This window comes from Nerophis lumbriciformis, linkage group LG21 (genome assembly GCF_033978685.3).
Source record: "Nerophis lumbriciformis linkage group LG21, RoL_Nlum_v2.1, whole genome shotgun sequence".
Classification (NCBI taxonomy): Eukaryota; Metazoa; Chordata; class Actinopteri; order Syngnathiformes; family Syngnathidae; genus Nerophis; species Nerophis lumbriciformis.
Genome location: NC_084568.2, coordinates 20636589 through 20663579, shown reverse-complemented (window position 1 = coordinate 20663579; position 26991 = coordinate 20636589). Strand labels below are relative to the sequence as shown.

At 38.6% G+C, this 26991-nt stretch overlaps 2 protein-coding genes and 1 long non-coding RNA gene across 5 annotated transcripts; 1 reads left to right on the top strand and 2 right to left on the bottom strand.

The window, feature by feature from the left end:
- Positions 1-7389, bottom strand: LOC133620978 (uncharacterized). 3 transcript variants are annotated; one of them, XM_072915569.1, is made up of 4 exons: positions 7305-7341; positions 6804-6904; positions 5421-5669; positions 1-1738 (listed from the first exon to the last, which is right to left on the bottom strand). In XM_072915569.1, exon 4 carries the CDS (start codon positions 1686-1688, stop codon positions 276-278), a length of 1413 nt encoding a protein of 470 aa, XP_072771670.1. In that variant the 5' UTR covers positions 1689-1738; positions 5421-5669; positions 6804-6904; positions 7305-7341; the 3' UTR covers positions 1-275. The 3 variants fall into 3 exon arrangements, with proteins under 3 accessions (XP_072771670.1, XP_072771669.1, XP_061838691.1); XM_072915568.1 differs by lacking the exon at positions 6804-6904 and having other exon boundaries at positions 7305-7389; XM_061982707.1 differs by lacking the exon at positions 7305-7341 and having other exon boundaries at positions 6804-7269.
- LOC140679681 (uncharacterized) lies at positions 7292-17010 on the top strand. Its single transcript, XR_012051050.1, has 3 exons — positions 7292-7883; positions 9753-9995; positions 14151-17010. It is a non-coding gene; the product is annotated as an uncharacterized lncRNA (long non-coding RNA).
- Positions 13368-26991, bottom strand: gpr39 (G protein-coupled receptor 39). Its single transcript, XM_072915575.1, has 4 exons — positions 26217-26991; positions 18686-18810; positions 14476-14637; positions 13368-14258 (listed from the first exon to the last, which is right to left on the bottom strand). The coding sequence occupies exons 1-3, from the start codon at positions 26989-26991 to the stop codon at positions 14551-14553; spliced, it is 987 nt and encodes a 328-aa protein (XP_072771676.1). The 3' UTR covers positions 13368-14258; positions 14476-14550.

Below are 26991 nucleotides of genomic sequence, written 5' to 3'. Positions count from 1 at the left end.
GTTCATTGTGTGTAACACATGTTTTGTACTGTTTACTCTCACATTTTCAGTCAAATTCTGCTGTTCCTTTTTAAATAAATGTAAACAATGTTGCATTTTAATGCATGTACTTGATTGAAAAACCACTCATCTAAAATATATAATCTATTAATGATGGAAGCATACTGACAACATTGTGTTACATACACAACAATGTCACACATTTAATTTGTGCTGATGTTATTAGAAAGTCAAAGTTATCAAAGTCTTGATGGTTGATTGAAAATCCTGCAGCTTCATTTGCTGCTGTTTTTACCAGTACACTTGTGTTTCTTACACTGGTACTTATAAGAGAATATTTCATCACACACACTGCAACTAAACACTTTCTCATCTGTGTGTGTTCTCATGTGTGTTATCCGTTTTGATCTCTCAGAAAAGTTTGTTGCAGTTTGAACAGGACAGGTGTTTTCACCAGTATGTATTTTCATGTGTACCTTCAAATTTTGACCTTGTACAAAACCTTTGCCACATATTGAACAGGTAAAAGGTTTTTCTCCAGTGTGCAATCTTACGTGTCTTTTCAAACTCTGACTTTGTGTAAAACATTTACCGCAGATTGAACAAGAAAAAGGTTTTTCACCAGTGTGCTTTCTCATGTGTACTTTTAAATGCGGTCTTTGTACAAAATCTTTACCACAGATTGAACAGGTGAAGAGTTTTTCTCTAGTGTGTATTTTCATGTGTTTTTTCAAATTGTTACTTTGTACAAAACCTTTACCGCAGACTGAACAGATAAAAGGTTTTTCTCCGATATGCGCTCTCATGTGTACTTTCAAATATTGACTTCGTACAAAACCTTTACCACAGATTGAACAGGTACAATTGTTTTCTCCGGTGTGTGTTCTCATGTGTATATTCAAATATTGACTTTGTACAAAAGCTTTTCCACAGATTGAACAAGAAAAAGGTTTTTCTCCGGTGTGCATTATTGTGTGTGCTTTTAAATACTGTCTTTTTACGAAATCTTTGCCACAGATTGAACAGGAAAAAGGTTTTTCTCCAGTGTGTGTTCTCATGTGTTCTTTCAACACATTATTTCGTGCAAAACCTTTTCCACACAGTGAGCAAGAAAAAGGTTTTTCTCCAGTGTGTGTTTGCATGTGTTCTTTCAATACATGTTTTCGTGCAAAACCTTTACCACACACTGAGCAGGAAAAAGGTTTGTCTCCAGTATGTATTCTCATGTGCACTTTCAGATCACAACGGTATTTAAAAGTTTTGTCACAGTGAGAACATTTAAAGTGTGTGTTGTCAGTGTGACATGTCTTATCAGCTTTAGAGTCTTCATCATCAGTGTCAGGAGAGTGTGACGTTGTGTCGTCACTATCTGATAGTGAAGCTAAGATCTTGTCGGCATGTGATCCTCCACAGTGGTTTCCATCAGCTTCTGTTGTCATGTGTTGAGTTGAGCTGCTGCTTGGAGGCTCCACCTCTCTCGTCTCTTCACTTTCACCTTTGACTTCATCATATTCACTCTTCACAATCACACCAGTCAATGGCATCTTGGTGACATCAACCTCCTCCAGTTTTTCAAGATACTCTCCCTCCTGACTGATGCTGTGTTCCTCCTCTTCCTCTTTAAAGTGGGGTGGCCGAGACTCCTCCTCTTCTTTAATGTGGGGGGGAAGCTGTTTTTTCTGCTCCATCCTGGAGGTCCATTCTTGCTGCTCAGGGAGAAGATGTTCGTCACAGATGTCTGCAGGACACAAGAAGATAAACACAAGTATTCCAGCTTTGCTCAGTCACATGAAACCTTGTCCTGCACCAGCACGTGTTCTGATAATGTTATCAGTCACCACGTTGACATTCAAGATGCTCACCATGTCGTTCATCAGGGAAATCAGAAGCAATTTGAGTATGAGTATTAGAAAAAAAAACAGCAGTAAAATCTTACACAGCTGCTCACAGATAATAGAATTGAACCGTAAACAGGAGAAATAAAAACATCGTTCGACAAGCAAAAGGAACGAAAAACAGGAAACCACAAATAAAGTAAATGAGAAAACGTTAAAGAGACATCTTATATTTGTTACTTTTGAAATGTATGATTATGTTTGAATTTTTAAAGGCCTACTGAAACCCACTACTACCGACCACGCAGTCTGATAGTTTATATATCAATGATGAAATCTTAACATTGCAACACATGCCAATACGGCCGGGTTAACTTATAAAGTGCAATATTAAATTTCCTGCGAAACTTCCGGTTGAAAACGTCTATGTATGATGACGTATGCGCGTGACGTCGATGGTTGAAACGGAACTATTGGGACGCCATTGTATTCAATACAAAAAGCTCAGTTTTCATCGCAAAATGCCACAGTATTCTGGACATCTGTGTTGGTGAATCTTTTGCAATTTGTTTAATGAACAATGGAGACTGCAAAGAAGAAAGCTGTCGATGCGATCGGTGTATTAGCGTCTGGCTACAGCAACACAACCAGGAGGACTTTGACTTGGATAGCAGACGCGCTATACGACGCTAGCCGCCGACCGCATCGATGATCGGGTGAAGTCCTTCGTCGCTCCGTCGATCGCTGGAACGCAGGTGAGCTTCGGTGTTGATGAGCAGATGAGGGTTGGCGTAGGTGGAGAGCTAATGTTTTTATCATAGCTCTGTCGAGGTCCGTAGCTAAGTTAGATTCAATGGCGTCGTTAGCAACAGCATTGTTAAGCTTCGCCAGGCTGGAAAGCATTAACCGTGTAGTTACAGGTCCAGAGTTTGGTAGTATTGTTGATATTCTGTCTATCCTTCCAGTCAGGGGTTTATTTATTTTGTTTCTATCTGCAGTTAAGCCCGATGCTATCACGTTAGCTCCGTAGCTAAAGTGCTTCGCCGATGTATTGTCGTGGAGATAAAAGTCACTGTGAATGTCCATTTCGCGTTCTCGACTCTCATTTTCAAGAGGATATAGTATCCGAGGTGGTTTAAAATACAAATCCGTGATCCACAATAGAAAAAGGAGAGAGTGTGGAATCCAATGAGCCCTTGTACCTAAGTTACGGTCAGAGCGAAAAAAGATGCGTCCTGCACTGCACTCTAGTCCTTCACTCTCACGTTCCTCATCCACGAATCTTTCATCCTGGCTCAAATTAATGGGGTAATCGTCGCTTTCTCGCTCCCAATCGCTCTCGCTGCTGGTGTAAACAATGGGGAAATGTGAGGAGACTTTCAACTTGTGACATCACGCTACTTCCGGTACAGGCAAGGCTTTTTTTTATCAGCGACCAAAAGTTGCGAACTTTAACGTCGTCGTTCTATACTAAATCCTTTCAGCAAAAATATGGCAATATCGCGAAATGATCAAGTATGACACATAGAATGGATCTGCTATCCCCGTTTAAATAAAAAAAATTCATTTCAGTAGGCCTTTAAACTATTGTCCTAAATTATGTAAAAATGTCATATCATGAGTTGGTGTGCTTTTAACTATGGGTGTTTGTGCTGAAGACGGGCGGTGGTGGCCGCTATGAAGCTACCTATGGTTGTCGTTACTGTGTTGTATTGGAGTGATCGGGGGGCCGTAATTGGGGGCCAGCTGGCGTTAGCTTGCTGGCTGGCTTGGGTGCCGGCATGTGGGCGGGATGTGTTGGCGTCTTTCCCTGTTGGGAGGCATCGTTCTCCGGTCTGGACTTGTGTAAGCGCATTGCGGTCTGTGCAGCTTGGATGCGGTGTTCGCATTGAGCAAGGGGGCTGTGCAGTTTTTGCATAAAGTTGTCAGTGTAGACTCTGCACAGTCGTGATGAGGCGGGCGAGCGCGGGATTTGTTTGGCGGCGGGCGGACTCGCGTGGGCTGGGGGTGGAACGATTGTCTGCCCGGTTTGCATTTTGTCGGGAAAGTTCTGGAGCGTTTGTGGATTGAAGTGGGGAAGGAAAGGCATGTTTGGACACGCATATGGGGATGGTGTGGCTCTTGTAGGAAAGGGACGGTCTTTGGTGTTTCCTCTGCTGGGACGGCATATTGTGCTGCTATTTATTTTGGTTGTTAGGAGAAGTGCAGCTTGGTTGGGGGATTTTGGCGTGTGTATGGTACTTTTTGTGCGCATTGATGGTTTTGCTGGCAGTGGCTTGGTTTGGTCGTTTTGTTTTTTGTTTTAGTTGTGTGTATTAGGGGATCCCCTGCCAGGGGGCGGGTGTCACAATAATTGTATCTAAGTTATCACAAAACTTTGTGTTGCCATGAGTTCCCGGCGAGAGGACAAAAGCTGTCTTTGATCTTACCAAGCAGAAGGCTTGTAAAACTCCACTGTGTACGATGGGAGGAGACAGGAGGGGTTCAGTTTCTTTGATCTATTGTAATCCACAGGAAGATCTTGTCTTGACCCAAGATCTACAAAGCGGAGAGGAAGCGGGACCTGACGCAAGCTCCAGGCATCTTTTCTTTGAACTGTTTAATGACCGAGGGCAACGGCTGTTTATGACCCCCCTTTACCCTTAGAAACAGCTGTTGCCATGTAATCAGGGAAATTCCAAATAAAAGAGGAGGCGTGCAATCCTCTTGCCAGAGCGTGGTGGAAGCCTGTACAAAGAGTACAGCCCAGACGTTTCTCCTCATTGAGCCAAATTGAATCCTGCCTCTGTTTAATTCCTTGCTTCTTGTCTGTTTAATAGATGTCATAGGTGTTTGAACCTGACAGCGGGGCTGTTTTTTAATTTTGGTTGTGTTTTTTGTATAGTTGTGGGATTCTGCTTGCCTCGGGACGCCTCCAGGGTCTTGGGTTGTGGGGGATGACCTCCTGGCAGTATGTTTCGGTTGCCTTCTGCATCGGCTGGGGGGGCTTTCTGTGGGCTCCCAGCTCCTCCTACTTACAGCACACACACACCTGTAAGACTTTGAGGGGTTGAACTGCGGAAAGGCGTGACATGGGGATGAGGATGCTTCTATGGGGCTCCAGTCCGTCTGACTTGGCCCCTGTTCGTCCATCCCTCAATTTTAACTGCATGTTAGACACTTAGGGTTTGGGGGTCTCGGCATGGTATGGACCCACCATGCCACTGATATGCCCCAATTTTAATTGCATCAATAGTCCCCACCTGCATACATATTTTCCTCACGCTACAGCACACACATTAATAGGGACTGGAAGTCAGTGTGATGGCTGACCTTCTAATTTTAACTACACAGTAGACACACTTGTCAGCTGCGATATGATATGCTCTTATGTTACGTGAATGGGGAGATAAAAAGCAAGTATATCTCCACCTTTAGTCATAACTGTGGTGCCTGGATGTTAATCATTGATACACGTGTCAGCTGCAATATTCTCTTATGTTATGTGAATGTGGAGTAAAAAGCAAGTATATCTCCACCTTTAGTCATAACTGTGAACATCAGTTACAAACATTGTATTAGATGATATGTGGATGTTGTGCTTACTTGGACTGTGATGAAGCTGTGAGGACTCAGGAGGTTTGTCTTCATTGTCTTCAGTCTTCACAGAGACAACAATCAGTGGAAACTTGGTGAGATCAGCCCCCTCCTGCCCTAGAAGACACTCTTCCTCCTGAGTGATCCAGAGATCCTCCTCTTCTTCTTTAAAGTGGAAAGGCTGTGGCTCCTCCTCTTCCTGTTTTACATGAAGGCTATGTGGATCTTCCTCTTTAATGTGGGGGTGCTGCTGGACGTCTGTTGGGTATATAAGTAAATAAGATTAAGTGAGAATATAATGAGTTTTTGACTGACACTGTGACCCAATTAGATTAGTTGTGTTATGTTGTGTGTTGTGTTAAAAAGTGTGTAACTAAACAACCAAATAAAACATTGGAAAGAGTTCCTTTTGTCCTCACCACGAAAACACCCCAAAAGTAGTACAGTAAGTTTGGTGAGGTAGGTAGAAATAGGACTTGGAATTTGGAGGTAGGGGCAATTTGAAAAGTGTTTAGAAAGATGAGTCAGCAGTGATTAAACATTCCTAAAATGCATATTAAAACATTTTTAACCTCCGGTGTAAAGTGAGTAACCATTTTATTCTGTAAACATGTCCACCTAAACCTCATAAACCTGTAATGGTATAGTCGTTACATTTATTGAAAGATCATTGAAAAAAAATGAAATTCCAAATCTACTTAAACACTATGAATTGATTAAGGTGGACCCCGACTTATTCGGGTGTTACCATTTAGTGGTCAATTGTACGGAATATGTACTGTACTGTGCAATCTACTAATAAAAGTCTCAATCAATCACAGTCATTCTATGTTTTTATCATCTTATAAAATAATTTTCTTTATGGTCATTTTGTGGCTGGGCCAAAAGGAACTCTTACAAAACATATTTTAGTAAGTGGTGTTTTTATGGAGTATGTCCATCAACAATTCCTCTTTAGAGCACATTCACTTGGAGACCATCTACAACACGCTGAAGGAAAGTCAGTCACCTTTATGTTGTTTTCATAAATCGACTGTTGACTACTTTGCTTATTGAAAGATGATTTTACCTATTGATGCATGTAGGTCAGAATCAGGAAGTGACATTAGCCATGAAACTATAAAATCTATTGATTACAATGTCAAATATATTTGGTGAGTGTGTGAGTTTTGTGTAAACATGTTGATACAAATTGTTACAAACTGAGAGGAACATCAACCTTTCAATAATATTGTGTGTCTGAAACTGTCTCATTTTTATGAACAATATAAAAACAAAGCAGTACATCATCCTCATAACACAATTCACCTTCCTAAAAACAACATATTTAAGAATACTGTTAACAATAAAATATAAAATTAGTAAACATGTGAGAGTAAGAAGTAAACAAACCTGTTCTGTGTAAAACAATGTGATGTTTCTTGATAACAGCGTCCAGTAGCTCCTTCTCCTCTTTTGTTGGACAAAGTTCCTCCTCGTACTCTGCGATCGTTCTTTCGCACATTTTCACACAATCACAACACTTTACACTCACACTTGATCTTTGCTTAGCGACGTGTTGATAACTTCCGCCTCTCTTTGTTAGCAGCTAACGAGCTAAGCTAAGCTAAGCTAGCTAGCAGGCTAGCACGAGAAGTGCTCTCAGACTAATGTATCCGGATATAAACAAATATTAACGAAGTGTACTATATTAAACGACATATATGTGTACATGTATGCACTGACTATTTTAAGTAACGTTAATAACCACAATAACGTCTTCTCCATCAAACACCATCTTGTTTTTTCTTCCTCCTGTTTTGGCGTCTACGAGGTCTCAAACGCTCTCAAACCTGGAATGAATGTTGGCCAACGTGTGTTTCACTGGGACATTAATAATTGATGCACACTTACTTCGCCGAGCCACACCGTTGTACGTTTAATGCCAGTGTTCCGGATATGAACCGATACTTTAATCGTCATTTTGCATAACACGAAAATCAAGAAAAGAAAAGAAAGAAGAAAATGTTGGTTGTTGTTTCTCTCGCGAGATCTGACAACACTGCGCGTGAACTAAACAAAGACGAGGAAAAACAAGATGGCGTTTGACGGAGAAGAGGTCTTATTATATGGTTATTGTAATACTGGGTTCTTAATCAGTACGTACATGCACACACATGTCGTGTAATAGATTAAATATGTAAATATGAATGGTTTGTATTCAGATACATTAGTCTGAGCGCACTTTGTCGATGTTCGTGCTAGCTTAGCTTGCTAGTTAGTTTAGCTTGTTAGCTGCTAACAAAGAGAGGCGGAAGTTATCAACACATCGCTAAGCAGAGATCAAGTGTGAGTGTGATTGTGTGAAAATGTGCGAAAGAACGATAGCAGAGTACGAGGAGGAACGTTGTCCAACAAAAGAGGAGAAGGAGCGACAACATCAACTATTGGACGCTGTTTTCAAGAAACATCAAGTCGTGTTACACAGAACAGGTTTGTTTACTTCTTACTCTCACGTGTTTACTCACTTTATATTTGATTATTAACACTATTCTTAACTATATTGTTTTTAGGAAGGTGAATTGTCTTGTGAGGATGATGCACGGCTTTGTTTTTATATTAATCATGAAAAGTAGACTGTTTCAGAAACAATATTTATGAGAGGTTGATGTTCCTCTCAGTTTGTAACAATGTGTATCAACATGTTTACACAAAAAATACATTTGACATTGTAATCAATATGGCTTACAAAATCCCTAAAAAGAGAAAAAAATATTTTTAATTGATGACAAAAACATATTGTGAATACTTTAGTGACAATGTTTTTTTATATCCATGATATTTAACATATGGTTAGGACTATACCTTTACAAGGTTAAAGGGGAACATTATCACCAGACCTATGTAAGCGTCAATATATACCTTGATGTTGCAGAAAAAAGACCATATATTTTTTAAACGATTTTCGAACTCTAAATGGGTGAATTTTGGCGAATTAAACGCCTTTCTATTATTCGCTCTGGGAGCGATGACGTCACGTTGTGACGTCACATCGGGAAGCAATCCGCCATTTTCTCAAACACATTACAAACACCGAGTCAAATCAGCTCTGTTATTTTCCGTTTTTTCGACTGTTTTCCGTACCTTGGAGACATCATGCCTCGTCGGTGTGTTGTCGGAGGGTGTAACAACACGAACAGGGACGGATTCAAGTTGCACCAGTGGCCCAAAGATGCGAAAGTGGCAAGAAATTGGACGTTTGTTCCGCACACTTTACCGACGAAAGCTATGCTACGACAGAGATGGCAAGAATGTGTGGATATCCTGCGACACTCAAAGCAGATGCATTTCCAACTGGACTGGACAGATCAGCTTTCAGGAAAAGAGAGCGGATGAGGGTATGTCTACAGAATATATTAATTGATGAAAACTGGGCTGTCTGCACTCTCAAAGTGCATGTTGTTGCCAAATGTATTTCATATGCTGTAAACCGAGTTCATAGTTGTTAGTTTCCTTTAATGCCAAACAAACACATACCAATCGTTGGTTAGAAGGCGATCGCCGAATTCGTCCTCGCTTTCTCCCGTGTCGCTGGCTGTCGTGTCGTTTTTGTCGGTTTCGCTTGCATACGGTTCAAACCGATATGGCTCAATAGCTTCAGTTTCTTCTTCAATTTCGTTTTCGCTACCTGCCTCCACACTACAACCATCCGTTTCAATACATGCGTAATCTGTTGAATCGCTTAAGCCGCTGAAATCCGAGTCTGAATCCGAGCTAATGTCGCTATAGCTTGCTGTTCTATGCGCCATGTTTGTTTGTATTGGCATCACTGTGTGACGTCACAGGAAAATGGACGGGTGTATATAACGATGGTTAAAATCAGGCACTTTAAAGCTTTTTTTAGGGATATTGCGTGATGGGTAAAATTTTGAAAAAAACTTCGAAAAATAAAATAAGCCACTGGGAACTGATTTTTAATGGTTTTAACCCTTCTGAAATTGTGATAATGTTCCCATTTAAGGGTATAGATAATGCTCAGGTGTAATAGGCCGACATGTATACAGAAAACAAATGGTTAATCACTTTACACCGGAGGATTAAAAAGTTCAGATTTGTCTTTTAGAAATGTTTTGATCAATGCTGCCCGCCCCCCATATTTCTCAGCCCGTTTTTATTTTTTATTTTTTATTTACTGGACTGCTTTTGAACTCATTTTAGTGGCTAGGACAAAATAAACTATTTTCCATGTTTTATTGGTTGTTTAATCACACACCTTTATCACAACACACGAGAACACAAATCTCATTGTGCCAGCAGTTTCAGTCAAAAACTACTTCTAATCTGTACTTATTTAACCAACAGACATCCAGCAGCCCCCCCACATTGAAGAGGAATATTTACATCCCCCTTGTGTAAAAGAGGAGGAGGCAGAGCCATCCCACATTAAAGAGGAAGAGGAGGAAGTGTGGCTCAGTCAGGAGAGAGGGTGTCTTCTAGGGCAGGAGGAGGCTGATCTCACCAAGTTTCCACTGACTGTTGTCTCTGTGAAGACTGAAGACCATGGAGACAAACCACCTGAGTCCTCACATCTTCATCACACTCAAAGTAAGCATAACATCCATATATCATCCAATACAATGTTTGTAACAGATGTTCACAGTTATGACTAAAGGTGGAGATATACTTGCTTTTTACTCCACATTCACATAACATAAGAGAATATCGTAGCTGACAAGTGTATCAGTGGTTTTGGGGTTCTCGGTCACATGACTAAAATGCTATTGACGATTATAATAAATAAATGAAAATACAAAAAAAAAATCACAAACTGGAAAAACCAATACATAAGCTGAGTATAACATTGCAAAAAAATAAAAATAAAATAACAACAACAATAATATGAACGTGGTTTTGGGGTTCTTGGTCACATGGCTAAAAAACTATTAGTGGTTAGATGACTTAAAAATAAAACCAATGGTATAGCTAACTATAATAATGATATAGAGACAATATATAAGTGGTTATGGGGGCTTAGGTTACATGACCAAACATCTCTGGATGATTGGAATTTTCAAAATATTCAAAAACTGGAAAAATTGTACGTGTGAGCCGAGTATAGTAGTAACAAAAAATTATTCATGTTTTGTTTTATTTCTGATCTGCTCGTTAAGCAATCCAGTTTAGTCGCTGCTTTTCTGTCACATTTTGGCGTCCATGATTGACAGTTTAGCCTGCTTGGCTGTGGAATATGGAATTATGATTATAGCAAAAGTATTTGCAAACGGATCTCTCAATCTGCGCATCTTTGTTCTTCACGTGTCGGTGTACTAATGTGTGTGTCTGTATCTCAATGTGTGTGTGTAATAAGAGCCGTGTGTTTTAAGTTGTCTGTCTGTATTACGATTTATGATTTATATGTGGGTAAAAATATATTTGTCCTTATTTTTATGTGTGTGTGTGTGTGTGTAAAAATGTGTGTCTGTATTCAAATTTGTGTGAACCAGGAAACTTTGATTGTACATATTGTATTTTTACATGTGACTTTTGCAAGAGTTGTGTGTGCGTAATACAATCTGTGTGTCCGTACTCAAGAGTTGTGTGCGTGTGTTTTAAAAAATGTGTGTGTCTGTAATCAGATTTGTGTGAAGCAGGAAGCCTGATTGGCTGTCTTTTTATACGTGATTTCTGCCGTGTAAGATTTGTTTGTCCGTGCAGCGATTCGTAGTTGTAAAAAGACTTGTCTGCCTGCACTCACACTCGTGTTAGACTTAGACTTCCTTTTATTGTCATTCAAATTTGAACTTTACAGTACAGATAAGACCGAAATTTTGTTGCTTTAGCTCGTTGTAGTGCAGGATAAAAGAGCAATAAGGTGCAGATATAAATACATTGATTACTGTACAGATAAATATATTGCACTTTTGCATATGCATCCACGTTTATGGATGTATGTTATATTGTCTTTATATTCCAGCAAGTTAATCCGTTTTTGGGGTAATTGAGGGGATTATTATGATGCGTTCAAGAGTCTTATGGCCTGAGGGAAGAAGCTGTTACAGAACCTCGGAGGCTGCGGAACCTCTTTCTAGAGTCCAGCAGTGAAAACTGTCCTTGGTGGGGGTGGGAGGAGTCTCCGCAGATATTCTGAGCCCTGGTCAGGCAGCGGCTTTTTGCGATTTCATGGATAGGAGGAAGAGGAGTCCTGATGATCTTTTCCGCCGTCCTCACAACACATTGGTGTTGGCGTTGAAGCCAAGACCAATGGACTTATCGTCACTTTACTTGAATAAACGTTTTAGCAGTAACGTAGTTGTCAGAAGTATTTGGTACTCAAATAAGTTATCAGTAATGTTATGATCGCTTTTCCTGCTTTAGGGGGCGGGGCTCCCTTAGTGAAAAGAGTGATTGTGAGACCCACGGTCTTCCCTGTGGCCTCCTACCGGTTGGACGTGCCCTAAACATCTTCTCAAGGAGTGGCGTCCTGGGGGCATTCGGACCAGATTCCCGAACCACCCCATCTGACTCCTCTCAATGTAGCGGCTTTACTCTTAAGTCCTTCCGAATACCACAACTTCTTACTCTCCCAACACAGGAAACGCGATAATTTTGGCCGTTATATGTCATAAAATTACTGATAACTTACTTGAGTACCAAATACTTCTGACAACTAAATTACTGCTAAAACATGAACTTTTATTAATGGTTAGTCCATTGTTCTTGGCTTCTACGCCAACACGAGTGTGAGTGCAGGCAGACAAGTCTTTTTCCAACTTTCACCAGATCCGTATATTGAGAGGGTATGGTCAATCTCCTGAATGATTTGTCAAAAGCCCTCACGTGACTACGGCGCGCCACATTGGAGACCACGTTGAAGACACTGCTAAGCTTACACTGCACTTCCTTACTCGACATCTCTTTGAATTGAAGAGTTTTTTGCCAAGTAAACATTCCATGTTGTGTGGCATGGGGATGCTCCGCTCGCCAAAATTGCGTGAAACATTTGCAACAGTTTCCCCACGACCCAGAAAAAAGACGAGTGTCGGAAGTAAAGATTATGCGGGAGGCCGAGAGATCCAACAACAACAGTATCTTGTGTGAGCAAACGTGGTAATTCCACTCTCAGTAACACTCGGCCTGACAAAACCTTGCTTCAAAATTGCACCTTTTCTGTCTGCGCGTGTCACCAAGAATCTAAAGTAATATCTGATTAATGAAAATATGTAATGTAAATTTTGTAGTTTTTGCAAGAAAGTAATTGAAAACACTGGCAATAATCCTAACCCTGTGCAATCTCATACTGTACTCTACATGTTTTTCACATTAAATAAGAGTAAAAGCACATACACATAGCGCAGTGATTACAATCAATAAGCATTTCACTTTCCTCATTTCTTTTGCTCAAATGAACTGGATGAAAGTGGTCTTTAATTGTCGCCACCGAGTGTAATTATATATAATTATGTATATAATAACCTTCCATTCTTAATCTTCAATACTGCTTGATTTAGCTCTCATCTTATTTTATCCAGAGAGAACTTGACCATAAAAAGATGGCTGACATTAATTTACTGTCACTAAACTTCAATAAAACTAAATATATCATATTTGTATATTGCAAAAATGTAAAACACAAATTATGATGGATAAAATTGAAATTAAAAGAGTAAAAGTAAAATGAGTTATTGAAGTAAAGCTAAAATCAAAATCATATAAAGAACACAACAAAATATTAAATAGAACAAAATACAACCATAACAAATATTAACTGCATTTATTGTAACCAACTTTAGTTGAAGCATACATTACCTACTTTGTAAAGGTCTGGGGACATACATATAAACAATCACAAAACAATATTCATACTACAAAAAGACAGTAATACAAATCATTAATGGAATTGATTATCAAGACCCAACAAATGATTCATAAAGTCACACATTTTAAAAGTAAATGATCTTGTATAAAACACAACTGCTCAAATGGTGTATAAAGTAAATAATAATATGCTTCCAGAAGATGTTTCAGAAGTGAACTAGTAAATATGAACTAAGAGGGATTGAAGTGTACTCAAAAGCAAAGGTATGACTATGAACAAATGTTAAACAAATATGTTTATCATATAAGGGTTTTCATATATGGAATCATTTACAATTAGAAATGAGGCTGTTGTGGCTCAGTTAGTAGAGCGGCCATACCAGCAACTTAAGGGTTTCAGGTTCGATTCCAGCTTCCCCCCATCCGAGTCACTGCCGTTGTGTCCTTGGGCAAGACACTTTAACCCTTCTCCCAGTGCCACTCACACTGGTTTAATTGTAGCTCAAATGTAGATAATGGGTTTCACTATGTAAAGCTCTTTGAGTCTCTAGAGAAAAAAGTTCTGTATAAACATAATCGCTGGGTTGCAATCATGTGACCTAGAAGCACATCTGGGTTTCAGGCGATGGTGTTTGATTCTTGTATTTGAACACTTTCACTGAATGTAACAAAATAAACTTCCCTGCAGGGTCTGGTCTGAGTACCATTTTATTTGGTGAGTTCAAAGTATTGTCCTTCGTCAGGCTTTGTTCTTATACATTATACACAATGAAGAAAATGCTCTGTTGTTGATTTGCTTTAACCGATACAAATAACGTGAAGTAAAAAGTGCCTTACTTTGACTCACAAGATGAAATAAGTTATATATTTGAACATCACACTGTCCCTCTTATTATTTGACATGTCTGAGTTAAAATGTGTTTGTTTCGCTGTTTTGTTCTACAGATGTTCACCAGCTGATTGGATGTCAAGAAGATAGTGTGCCTCAACCGCAGGGGGGGGGCTTCACTTTGGAGCAGAAGGCTCCACAGCACCTCGAGGAGCCACAGTCGCCTCAAATTAAAGAGAAGAAGTCACTGCTCCCTCATGATAAAGAGGACAAGGAGTCCCAGCCTGTATGTGTTAAAGAGGAAGAGGAGGAGCCACATGCCCCTAACTTTAAAGAGAAAGATGAAGAACCACAGCCCCCTCATTATAAAGAGGAAGAGATGGAAGTGTGGATTAGTCAGAAGGAAGAGTGTGTTCTAGGGCAAGAGGAGGCTGATCTCACCAAGTTTCCACTGACTGTTGTCTCTGTGAAGACTGAAGACCATGAAGACAAAACACCTGAGTCCTCACAGCTTCATCACAGTCCAAGTGAGGAGAAGAGAGAGATGGAACCTTCAAGCAGCAGCTCAAGACAAGACATGACAACAGAAGCTGATGGAGACCACTGTGGAGGATCACAAGCAGACAAGCTCTTAGCTCCACTATCAGATAGTGACGACATAACATCAGACGTTGATGTAAATATGGAATTACACGTGAGAACACACACAGGAGAAAAACCTTTCAGTTGTTCATTTTGTGGTAAAATATTTTCCTCCAAAAGTAAAATGCAAATACACATAAGAACACACACAGGAGAAAAACCCTTTGGTTGTTCGGTTTGTGCAAAAAGGTTTGTTGTAAATTCTAATTTGACTAGACATATGAGAACACACAAAGGAGAAAAATCTTTCAGTTGTTCAGTTTGCAATAAAATATTTTCTGAAAAACGTAAAATGCAAAAACACATGAGAACACACACAGGCAAAAAACCTTTCCGTTGTTCAGTTCGTGGTAAAAGAGTTAAAGACACACATAATGTGCAAACCCACTATAGTTGTTCAGTTTGGGCAAAAGGCTTTATCAGAAACAATGACTTGACTACGAACATGGAAACGCGCACAATAGAAAAACGTTTTAGTTGTTCAGTTTGCGGTAGGAGATTTACTCACAAATATAGTATGCACATGCACATGAGAAAACACACTGGAGAAAAACGTTTCAGTTGTTCTGTTTGCGGTAGATTATTTTCTCACAAATATTGTTTGCAAATACACATGAGAAAACATACCGGAGAAAAACCTTTCAGTTGTTCAGTTTGTGGTAGGAGAGTTTCTTACAAATATAGTATGGAAATACACATGAGAACGCACACGGGAGAAAAACCATTCAGTTGTTCAGTTTGTGATAAAAAATTCTCTACTAAAAGTAACATGCAAACACACATGAGAGGACACACCGGAGAAAAACCTTTCAGTTGTTCAGTGTGCGCGAAAAGATTCTCTGTCAATAGTAGCATGCAAAGACACATGAGAATACACACCGGAGAAAAACCTTTCAGTTGTTCAGTGTGTAATAAAAGATTTTCTGACAGTAGTAACATGCAAACACACATGGGAACACACAAAGGAAAATAACTTTTCTTATTTGGAAGTCCTCTTTGAATGGACCCAATAGTGACTACAGGTCTATTGGAGTGCTTCTCTAAAGTCTGGATTTAGGTTTAGATTAGCCAGCCCAGTTTATGCTATGAATGACATAACACTTTCAAGTTACTATGAAGTACTCATTAAAAATAAATCAGTAATATATTTTTCTATTTTATATTCATTGTTTTTAATGATGATTCTCAGCGATTTAAGACTTCCTCAAAGTAAAATGTTTCTAACCAAGTAATATATCAAGAACACCACCATTAGTGGTTTAACATAATATATATATTTATCAAATGCATATTTTTTTCCCAATTACCTAATAATGATAAATAATAAAACACATACACAAAAGCAATCCAAGAGAAGCAACTTGAAAATTGCAGTCATGTTGTTATTAAGATCTAATGTATAAACAATGATAGCTCATGTTAGCCATCCAAAATGCTATGATTAGTTAACAAAACACATATGGTGTGTCTCATCTGTACTGGGGAATTGGAATTTCCGAGCTCCTCGTCGGAATTTTAACTGGAACGCCCCTCGAGGTCAGATTTTTAACTGGGAAAGTCGGAGCATTCTCACCACCCCCGAGTTTGTTTTAAAGTTGGCTGCTTAGCTTCTATAATATCCTATATTGGCACTTCTGATGAGTTTTTGTTGCAGTAAACCATCCATATTCGATTGATTTATCTTGTAACGTCACTGCAGTGTAAACTACATTTATTTCAGGTGATTTATACGCTGCCAGTCGCTAGCAATAGCTTCCGTTTCCTCCTCATCCACCGTGCTTGAAAGTTGTAGAAAGTGTCCATAATTTTCCATAAATTGTTTATATTCAGATAATGCGAGCGCAAAAATACCTTTCGTGGATGTGGTCATCTTGATTTTCAACTCGGCTGTGACGTCTTTCCCAGCTCCAACTTTCGAGGTAACTGGAATGCAGCAAAAGCTTTTTTCTTGCCCTGATGTGGGATCTGGGATCGGATGTCGTTGTGGTTTGTGCAGCCCTTTGAGACACTTGTGATTAACGAGTATATAAGTCAACTTTGATTGATTGATAATTGCAGCTTTGTGCACTGGAGCCTACTAGAAGTGATTGCTTCTTTATTCATCATCACTTTATGTTATGATGCAAAATGTTTTTTATGATGGGTCTCTTTTGAACATTTGATCTTACATAGAAATCAACAAGTTTCATGTTGAAAAATTGCTTTTGTATTCGTCAAAAAAGTGTATTTATTGTTTTGTAATGTGTTGATAACTTTAGCATTTTATATTGACCTGATGTTTTATTTTAGTAAGTGGCTAAGACTGCATATGTTTAAAGTAAATTACTTCATGAAAATGTTTATTTTGTTTGTGTATCAATCTTTAGCATAATTTAAGGGAAGAATGTAATACAAAATATCAATACAAAGTGTCAAGACAGAATAAACTCTCTGTTTCTTCAGCAACAGAGATAGAGTCTATAGGTCCCTAAGATATATAGATATCTAATGTATTCATACATTGTTTATGTAGGATATACGCATGTATATATAACCTAATCATATTGTTGTTTTTGTTATGGAGTCAGTGCTCTTGTGGTGGGGTTAGCAGAAAGGTGTTTAGCAGGTAAGCATAAGACAGCGGACTCTCCCCAAATTATAATAAACACCTCCCAGTCAACTACTAGTAACATCACTATGAGCCCGTTGACGTTCTAGAAACATAAGCGGCAGTTAAGCTCGCTCGCAGTCCTTGAGGTGAAGGCTAATTAGCTTTTAGCGTAACGTTAGCTCACTGTGCATTGGGTGCGTGTGTGTGCATGTGTGTGTGTGTGTCTGAGAGAAAGACAAGCATTATTGACCTACAGTTAACAACTAAGTTATTTCACTTTACCTTTTTCTGTGTTGATTGAGCTGTGTTGAAGCAGCAAAAAAGGACATTATGTTAAATGAAGAGTTTCCTGAAGCTGTCTCTGATACTTGATATAATAAGCATTATTATAGTATATCGGCATTCAGCGTATGGAGCGGAAAACACAGCCAAAAATTGTAGGCTTCCTCACACGACGAAGCCGGCCTACTTCACCGCAGTCTGTAGTCTATTCCCCCCAGGCTGTGGTGGCAGCGATGAGATGGAGACGTGATGGCGACAGGCCGAGTTACGCTGTTCCTTACACCCACCCACCCCCTTCCCCCTGGAGAGACACCACCTTAACTAACAAATTTTCTGGGGGAAATACTATATATATATATATATATATATATATATATATATATATATATATATATTTATACACGCCACTGGTTGCTGTATACAACATAGAACAAAACTAGTTTGTTTCTTGATATGACAATTTTAGTCCTATAGTATTCAGCATTTTAAAAAAAAATGCTTAATTTAATCTAAAATAATAACATTGAGGTTAGTGAGAAATGTACTTATTGATACAATTCTGGTGAAGTTAGTTTTTGAGATGCCCTGCAATAACTTTAATAAAAGTGGTTTCAAGGCTACTTCAAATATGCAAAATACTTTATATTTTGGGCGACAATTTACTGTAAATATCGTTGACTAAAATATCGAGGAATTTAGTCGACTAAAACAATTTAAAAGACTAAAATTAGAAAGTAGTTTTTTGTCAAGGCTCTCAAAATTAATTAACACTGAATTCTACATGAATAAAGTCGTTTAGTATTTACATAGTTCTTGTTTTTAACATGTCTTTGTTGTGAGAGCCTCCTTTGGGACTGTCAGACCATCCAAACGCATCCCTGAGCCACTTTGGTCCTGAGAGGAACCTTTTGCTAAAGTGCAGCAGATCTTCTGACTGCGACGCAAGGACTTGAGCAGCAGAGGCTAGAGGGAGCTTGCTGAAGCCACGCCGGAGTAATTCAAGGTCCGCTTGTTGACGTGTTGGACCGTAAGGCGGCACCGCAACACCTGGACAAAGACGTCCCTGAACTGCCTGGAGGACACGTTGTACAGGAACGGGTTGAGGACTGAGCTGAGATAAAAGAAGGTGTCGGCCACCGGGTGGAGGGTGACGTAGCTCCAAAAGTAGGCTGCAGTCCAGCGGGATTTAGGAACGGCGGCCATCATAAGACGACGGATTTGATTGGGGAACCAACACACCATCAGGGAGCCAACAATCAAACCTAAAGGGTCAGAAAGACAAGAGAAACCCACATGAAACACTTTTCAAAAGGTGACAGAAATACACTAGACTCAGTCAGTAAAAATACATTTTTCAATAGACAAGAGGTCAAATCAGGGGTCATTTCAGAGTGCAGTGAATTGTGATTGTATGTACAATATACATACATACATACATTTATACACATATTTATAATCGAGTATATGAGTTAACGCATGTGATTAAATAACAGTGGCATTATTCATGTATAAAGATTCATGCAATTTTCTTAGATCCAAAATGCGTTTTTAACATAACTGTGTATGTTTAACTGACAGGTGCGCTGTTGTACGTCAGTGATCAGGTCAGTAAGATATTTAGTACATGAGACCCATAGTATACATTGTATTCAAACATTGAGATTTATTGCCAGTGTTTTAGTAACTTATTACTTTTTAAACACATTCTTTGAGAGAACCTCAATTTCCTTTCATATATTTTCAACGACAATTAAGCTTTGATCCATCCATCCACCTGTTTGTCCTTCCGTCAGTGGAATTTTACCAGAGAAAATGTGCACAAGTGAACCCCTAAAAGGTGTGTGTGATTGTGTGCGTGCGTGTGTGTGTGTGTTCTTGTATTTCTACCCTTCTTGAGACATCAACAAGGAAAAGTACCTTCCATATGACGATCGGTGAACAAGTCAGGACATAAATCATGGTCCCAATACAGAAAACCATTGCATCTAATAGAGAATGTCTCATTTGCACCCCTGGTGGTAAATTCTATCAAAATTAGGGTGGTCCCAAAATGAGGGATTTTTCAAAAGTGCACCCCTCTGGTCAACATATGAAATAACAAGTGTGGGTAAAAATTTGAAGTGCTTCTTGTCTGGCCAACATATCTAATAACAAGTGTGTGCAAGAAATTGAAATCTGCACCCCTTATTAATTAAAAAATATAAAAATAAATATGTTTATAGAGACCTACTGTAATAAGTTGAAGTAAATAATGAAGATTAAAAACCAATTACAAACAAAAAAAACGAAAACAAAAATTACTGAAAGCTTACCTTTTACATATTTGCATAGTTTATATATCTAGAAAGGGTGGTCCTAAAGAGGTAGGCATTTTTCGGAGGTCTCTTGTGTGCGTGCGTGTGCGTGCATGTGTGTGTGTGTGTGTGTGTGGTGGCTGCCACTTGCACTAGTAAAGAGCTACTACAACTCTAAGGGTTTGATTAACTAAGCTCCAAATACCACATGCAAAACAACGTATGCAAAAAATGAAATGGCATGTACTATTAGTGAGCGTGTCGCGTGTGATCTATTAAGACTGCGTGTGTGTGAAAAGTGGTGCAGATCGCCCTATTTAAATGATGATTTTGCGTGTACTATACTTTTGCTTTTACCACGGAGATGATAATTTTCTGCACAATCGTGTCAACATGCTCCTACCTGTGTGCCAGGTATTGAACCAGCAGCACACATCTGTAATCTGTAACACCTTTTCTCAGTCGCAGTCTAAACCAGGGTTTTTCAACCTTTTTTGAGCCAAGGCACATTTTTTTGCGTTGAAAAAATCCGGTGGCACACCACCAGCACAAATCATTAAAAAACTCAACTCAGTTGACAGTAAAAAGTTGTTGTCGCAATTGTTGGATATGACTTTAAACTATAACCAAGCATGCATCAATATAGCTCTTGTCTCAAAGTAGGTGTACTGTCACCACCTGTCACATCACGCCCTGACTTATTTTGAGTTTTTTGCTGTTTTCCTGTGTGTAGTGTTTTAGTTCTTGTCTTGTGCTCCTATATTGGTGGCTTTTCTCTTTTTTTGGTATTTTCCTGTAGCAGTTTCATGTCTTCCTTTGAGCGATTTTTCCTGCATCTACTTTGTTTTAACAATCAATAATATTTCAGTTGTTTTTATCCTTCTTTGTGGAGACATTGTTGATTGTCATGTCATGTTCAGATGTACATCGTGGACGCCGTTTTTGCTCCACAGTAAGTCTTTGCTGTCGTCCAGCATTCTGTTTTTGTTTACTTTGTAGCCAGTTCAGTCTTAGTTTGGTTCTGCATAACCTTCCCTAAGCTTCAATGCCTTTTCTTAGGGGCACTCACCTTTTGTTTGTTTTTGGTTTAAGCATTAGACACCTTTTGACTTGCACGTTAACTCCCGCTGTTTCCGACATCTACAAAGCAATTAGCTACCGGCTGCCACCTACTGATATGGAAGAGTATACACGGTTACTCTGCCGAGCTCTAGACAGCACCGACCACTCAAAAACAACACATCATTTTGCAGACTATAATTACTGGTTTGCAAAAAATATTTTTAACCCAAATAGGTGAAATTACATAATCTCCCACGGCACACCAGACTGTATCTCACGGCACACTAGTGTGCTGCGGCACAGTGGTTGAAAAACACTGGTCTAGACAACACAAACACACTGACGCTTTATACAGTGCGCCAAGCTGTGGATTGCATCACCAGCACGTTTGTGCGTCTGGAAGGACTCAAACGCAAGAAAATGCACTATAACAAACTACTTTTCATGTATGCGGATATGTTACAGTAACATATTTCCTGAATAAAAAAAACATTAGTTAAAAAAAAAAGCCAGCAGATACCAAAACGCATCAATTGAATTCAATTGAATCAGTCCCTTAAGTCATTTAGCAGCTATATAATTATAAAAGGAAATTGCTGAATAGACGATATGTCTAATATTTGTATTTCTGTCAGTCAAATATGTTGACACACACACGTAGGACAGAGAATTGTCGTCGGTCTGTCTGTGCAGGGCGAGCACCTCTTTTCTCACAGCCGTGTGCGTCTGTGTCAGTTTGCGTGTCCTTTTCCCACAAGCTAAATAAAATGCAAAGTATTTCTTGCAAAACGTTGATAAGTGTTGATAAATCACACTGCGCATGCTAAATAATTATTTTTGCGTCTTCTCCCCGCCAAGTATTAGGCCCTTTTCCACCAAAAGTTCAAAAGGTTTCTGGAACCTCTAGTTCCTGAGAAGCTCTAGTTCCTGGATCTAAAGGTTCCTGTAGAAGTGTGTGGTTTGTGTTCCCAGCGCATTTCACAGTTCAGGTAGTTTATACGAATCAGGCTGATGACGTATGGAGGAGTGGTTTACTATATTCCTACACTGATACCATGTAAATAAACACACAATATTAGGTCACACTTATTTTACTAAAAAGTAAATGAAATACAAAGCAAAAATATACAAAACAATATGATTTATAAAATAAAGTGTACCGAATTGTTCATAAAAAGTCAGGCTTTTAACCGCAATGTCCAACAGTCAGAAAGTCATTCTCTGAGTAAATTATGAATTCATGAGGGTCAGGTGATTCCCTTTGGTCCATTTCTACTGTAAATAATAATATATAAATAATAGATGTCAGTGTATATCTCTAAATAACAATATATATAAAAATAAATGTCAGTGTTTCTCTGTAAATAACAATATATAAATAATAGATGTCAGTGTTTATCTGTAAATAACAATATATAAATAATAGATGTCAGTGATGATATGTAAATAACAATATATAAATAATAGATGTCAGTGTTTATCTGTAAATAACAATATATAAATAATAGATGTCAGTGATGATCTGTAAATAACAATATATAAATAATAAATGTCAGTGTTTATCTGTAAATAACAGTATATAAATAATAGATGTCAGTGATGATCTGTAAATAACAATATATAAATAATACATGTCAGTGTTTATCTGGAAACAATATATAAATAATCCATGTCAGTGTTTATCTGTAAATAAAATATACATAATAAATGTCAGTGTTTATCTGTAAATAACAATATATATAATAAATGTCAGTGTTTATCTGTAAATAACAATATATACATAGTAAATGTCAGTGTTTATCTGTAAATAACAATATATAAATAATAAATGTCAGTGTTTATCTGTAAATAACAATATATATAATAAATGTCAGTGTTTATCCGTAAATAATATAGACATAATAAATGTCAGTGTTTATCTGTAAATAACAATATATAAATAATAAATGTCAGTGGTTATCTGTAAATAACAATATATAAATAATAAATGTCAGTGTTTATCTAAATAACAATATATAAATAATAAATGTCAGTGTTTATCTGTAAATAACAATATATAAATAATAAATGTCAGTGTTTATCTGTAAATAACAATATATAAATAATAAATGTCAGTGTTTATCTGTAAATAACAATATATATATATATATATATATATATATATAATAAATGTCAGTGTTTATCTGTAAATAATATATACATAATAAATGTCAGTGTTTATCTGTAAATAACAATATATAAATAATAAATGTCAGTGTTTATCTGTAAATAACAATATATAAATAATAAATGTCAGTGTTTATCTGTAAATAACGATATATAAATAATAAATGTCAGTGTTTATCTGTAAATAACTGTATATAAATAATAAATATCAGTGTTTATCTGTAAATAACAATATATAAATAATAAATGTCAGTGTTTATCTGTAAATAACAATATGTAAATAATAAATGTCAGTGTTTATCTGTAAATAACAATATATAAATAATAAATGTCAGTATTTATCTGTAAATAACAATATATAAATAATAAATGTCAGTGTTTATCTGTAAATAACAGTATATAAATAATAAATATCAGTGTTTATCTGTAAATAACAATATATAAATAATATTAGTCAGTGTTTATCTGTAAATAACAATATGTAAATAATAAATGTCAGTGTTTATCTGTAAATAACAATATATAAATAATAAATGTCAGTGTTTATCTGTAAAGAACAATATATAAATAATAAATGTCAGTGTTTATCTGTAAAAACAATATATAAATAATAAATGTCAGTGTTTATCTGTAAATAACAATATATAAATAATAAATGTCAGTGTTTATCTCACGCCGACAACACAAACACATCAACTTTGGCGTTTGCTTGTTAGCATTGGCATTCTGTTCACTCGAGTTGAGGTTAATAATTACACATATGGAGTGTCACTGACTACTTTTACAACATGTAATAAAGTAAATAGCTGGAATTTTAATGTTATTTACCTTCGTTCCACGTGTGTGCTGTCTCCTTTATTTCACATTAATCCAACAAAGTCAGAGTAGTAAGCAGCTGAGATCGTTGCTTTGAGTCCGGCTTCATACTCCTTCGTAAATACGTTTAAAAGAGTCTGTTCACTTCTCGTAGCTTCGTGTATCGAAATGAAGTTTGTAAAAATAATAAACAAAAATAAACTGCATATAGTTTAAAGTACAGCTGAGTAAAAACACTGCAAGATAGTTCCACTGATCAGCGTTCTTCAGCATAAAGATGTCCCACAAAAGTTCCTGCAAGTCAAAAGTTTGTGCTTTTGAAAAATACGATTTAGAAACGCCCCCAAAGTTGTTCAACCAATCAGCGTTCGACAACACAGGGCACCCCCCGATAACGTTCCAGGAACCTTCTAGAAATCCCACCTAGCTGGAAAGAACTCCGAAAAGTTCCTGAAGAACTAAATCTACCCGGGTAGTTTTTGGTGGAAACACAGGGGGAACTTTATTTACCTGGGTAAATGGGAAATTTCCTGTAAAAGTTCCTGCGATGGAAAAGGGCCTTTTGTGGGCGTTTTTGATGATCAGCATATATTTTGCGTGTTAATAAAGACAGAGATGCAAAGGATTGCGCTCCTTATTCAGCTCCTTTAAGAGACACAATCCACTCAGCACACCCCGTGTGGTTAGAGTGTTCGCCCTGAGACTGGGACGTCGTGAGTTCAAATCCCGGCCGAGTCATACCAAAGACTATAAAAATGGGACCCGTTGCCTCCCTGCTTGGCACTCAGCATCAAGGGTTGGAATTGGGGGTTAAATCACCAAAATGATTCCCGAGCGCGGCCACCGCTGCTGCTCACTGCTCCCCTCACCTCCCAGGATTGGTCAAATGCAGAGGATAATTTCACTACACCTAGTGTGTGTGTGACTATCGTTGGGACTTTAAGTCTAACTTTAACTTTAACTTTAGTAGATCAGCTCAGTGTGTGCTATCAGGTTAGCACAAGTTTTAGTATGCGCAAACCTTTAGTCATCCATCCATCCATCCATTTCTACCGCTTATTCCCTTTGGGGTCGCGGGGGGTGCTGGAGCCTATCTCAGCTACAATCGGGCGGAAGGCGGGGTACACCCTGGACAAGTCGCCACCTCATCGCAGGGCCAACACAGATAGACAGACAACATTCACACTCACATCCACACACTAAGGCCAATTTAGTGTTGCCAATCAACTTATCCCCAGGTGCATGTCTTTGGAAGTGGGAGGAAGCCGGAGTACCCGGAGGGAACCCACGCAGTCACGGGGAGGACATGCAAACTCCACACAGAAAGATCCCGAGCCCGGGATTGAACCCAAGACTACTCAGGACCTTCGTATTGTGAGGCAGATGCACTAACCCCTCTGCCACCGTGAAGCCAACCTTTAGTCAATCAGGCCCTAAATAGGTTGGATAGAATTATTGAATAGCAGTAAAATCCAGAGTGGGATTAATAATTCAGTGTTATTATTTGAGCGGGCCCTGAGGTGAAAAGGGTAAAGAACCTCTGATCTAAACGATTACAAGTTAGTGCTGAAATGATCAATCATTAACTTCTCTAACTGCAAACATAACATAAGACCAACCTTTGTGTCTGAAATTACACACACACACACACACACACACACACACACACACACACACACACACACACACACACACACACACACACACACACACACACACACACACACGCAGGCAAGCACGCACAAACCCACTACTACTACGTGGGAATAATGAACATTAAATAAAGTGACAATCATCAACAATAATAATCCTACAATATTGTTTGTGGACAGGTGAAAACATTCCACAAGTGCTGCCATCAATACATCTACTGCTACTACTACTACTACTACTACTACTACTACTACTACGTGGACTACTCCTTCCAGTCTCCGGACTGCCAATGCTGCGTTCAAACGGCGACTGAGCGCGCCCTTACTGACGTCATGCTTTAAAATGTACGTACATCTTTTTTGCTGAGTTGTCTATTTCAGCGTTGCCAAACCAAGCACGGATAAAGATGGTCCAGATGGGACACGAATATGTCATTAAAAGATTCATCAGACATTTTCAAAAGAGCTGACTTAAATAAAAAAAATATTGCATAAACTAGCAGACAATTTGCGGAAAAGAAGAACGCAACTGAGCTCCTTCTAGCTTCTTGAGACAATACAGAATATTGTACATTTGATAAATAAAATGGAAAATGTTCTGTATATATATTTATATACTGTGTATATAAATCACTGCAATAAAAATAATAATACATTTATTTAAAAGCTGGAACCTACCAAGGAAAATAATGCTCTGCTTCCTGGCTATCTTGACCTTCGAGCTTTCATGCTTCGACGATCTTGGGATTCCGTTATCTAAAGAACCTGGGTGTCCCCGTAGAACCAGGATCATTGCACGACACATGAAGGCCACGCAGACCAAAACCAGCATGTAGACGATAAAAGCCACAAATATGCTGACTTGGTACATCAACCAGCGTTCCCTCAGGTTTGTGCAGAAAGTCAAGTTCTGGACAGGCGTGTCTGCCAAAAAAGGAATGTGGCCTTGTGTTCCCGTAGCAACCAGCAACGGCAGTGCCACGAGTACCGACGCCAGCCAGGCGAAGGCGATGAGGGCCGACGTACGTTTGCAGCCCAAGGCTTTGAAATGAAAAGGGTGACAGATGGCCACGTAGCGCTCAAAGCTAAGAGTGGCCACATTGAGGATGGTAGCATAACTGCAAGCCTCGAAAACAAAGTTGTAGATCTTACATGCGGCGTCGCCTGACGCCGACGTAAAGGGGAACCAGATGGCGCTGTAGAGCTCCACTGGCATTCCGACGAGGAGCACCAACAAGTCCGAGCAAGCCAGGCTGACCATGTGGTCGGTCACATTCTTCTGCAGGTAACCGTTTCGCTTCAGCACTTGTGTCACTCGGATGGTGACACAATTGCCCAGGATTCCTGTGACCAGAAGAAGACTGTACAAGACAGTCAAGAAGATTTTGACCGAGTCCTTGGGTTCCAACTGCGTCCAGTCTGTCTCATCGCCTGCCTCCATTTCTTCACTCAT

Bases quoted from the DNA above. Each gene is read 5' to 3' on its own strand.
- gpr39 (XM_072915575.1), bottom strand. From the start codon at position 26,991: ATGAGTGAAGAAATGGAGGCAGGCGATGAGACAGACTGGACGCAGTTG. The intron at 18,811-26,216 runs GTAGGTTCCAGC...CTGACCCTTTAG, and splicing joins GCAGAGCATTATTTTCCTTG to GTTTGATTGTTGGCTCCCTG. The intron at 14,638-18,685 runs GTGGCCGACACC...GATCCTCCACAG, and splicing joins GCTACGTCACCCTCCACCCG to TGGTCTCCATCAGCTTCTGT.
- LOC133620978 (XM_061982707.1), bottom strand. From the start codon at position 6,915: ATGTGCGAAAGAACGATCGCAGAGTACGAGGAGGAACTTTGTCCAACA. The intron at 5,670-6,803 runs GTTTGTTTACTT...TATACCCAACAG, and splicing joins CATTGTTTTACACAGAACAG to ACGTCCAGCAGCACCCCCAC. The intron at 1,739-5,420 runs GTAAGCACAACA...TGTGTCCTGCAG, and splicing joins ACAGCTTCATCACAGTCCAA to ACATCTGTGACGAACATCTT.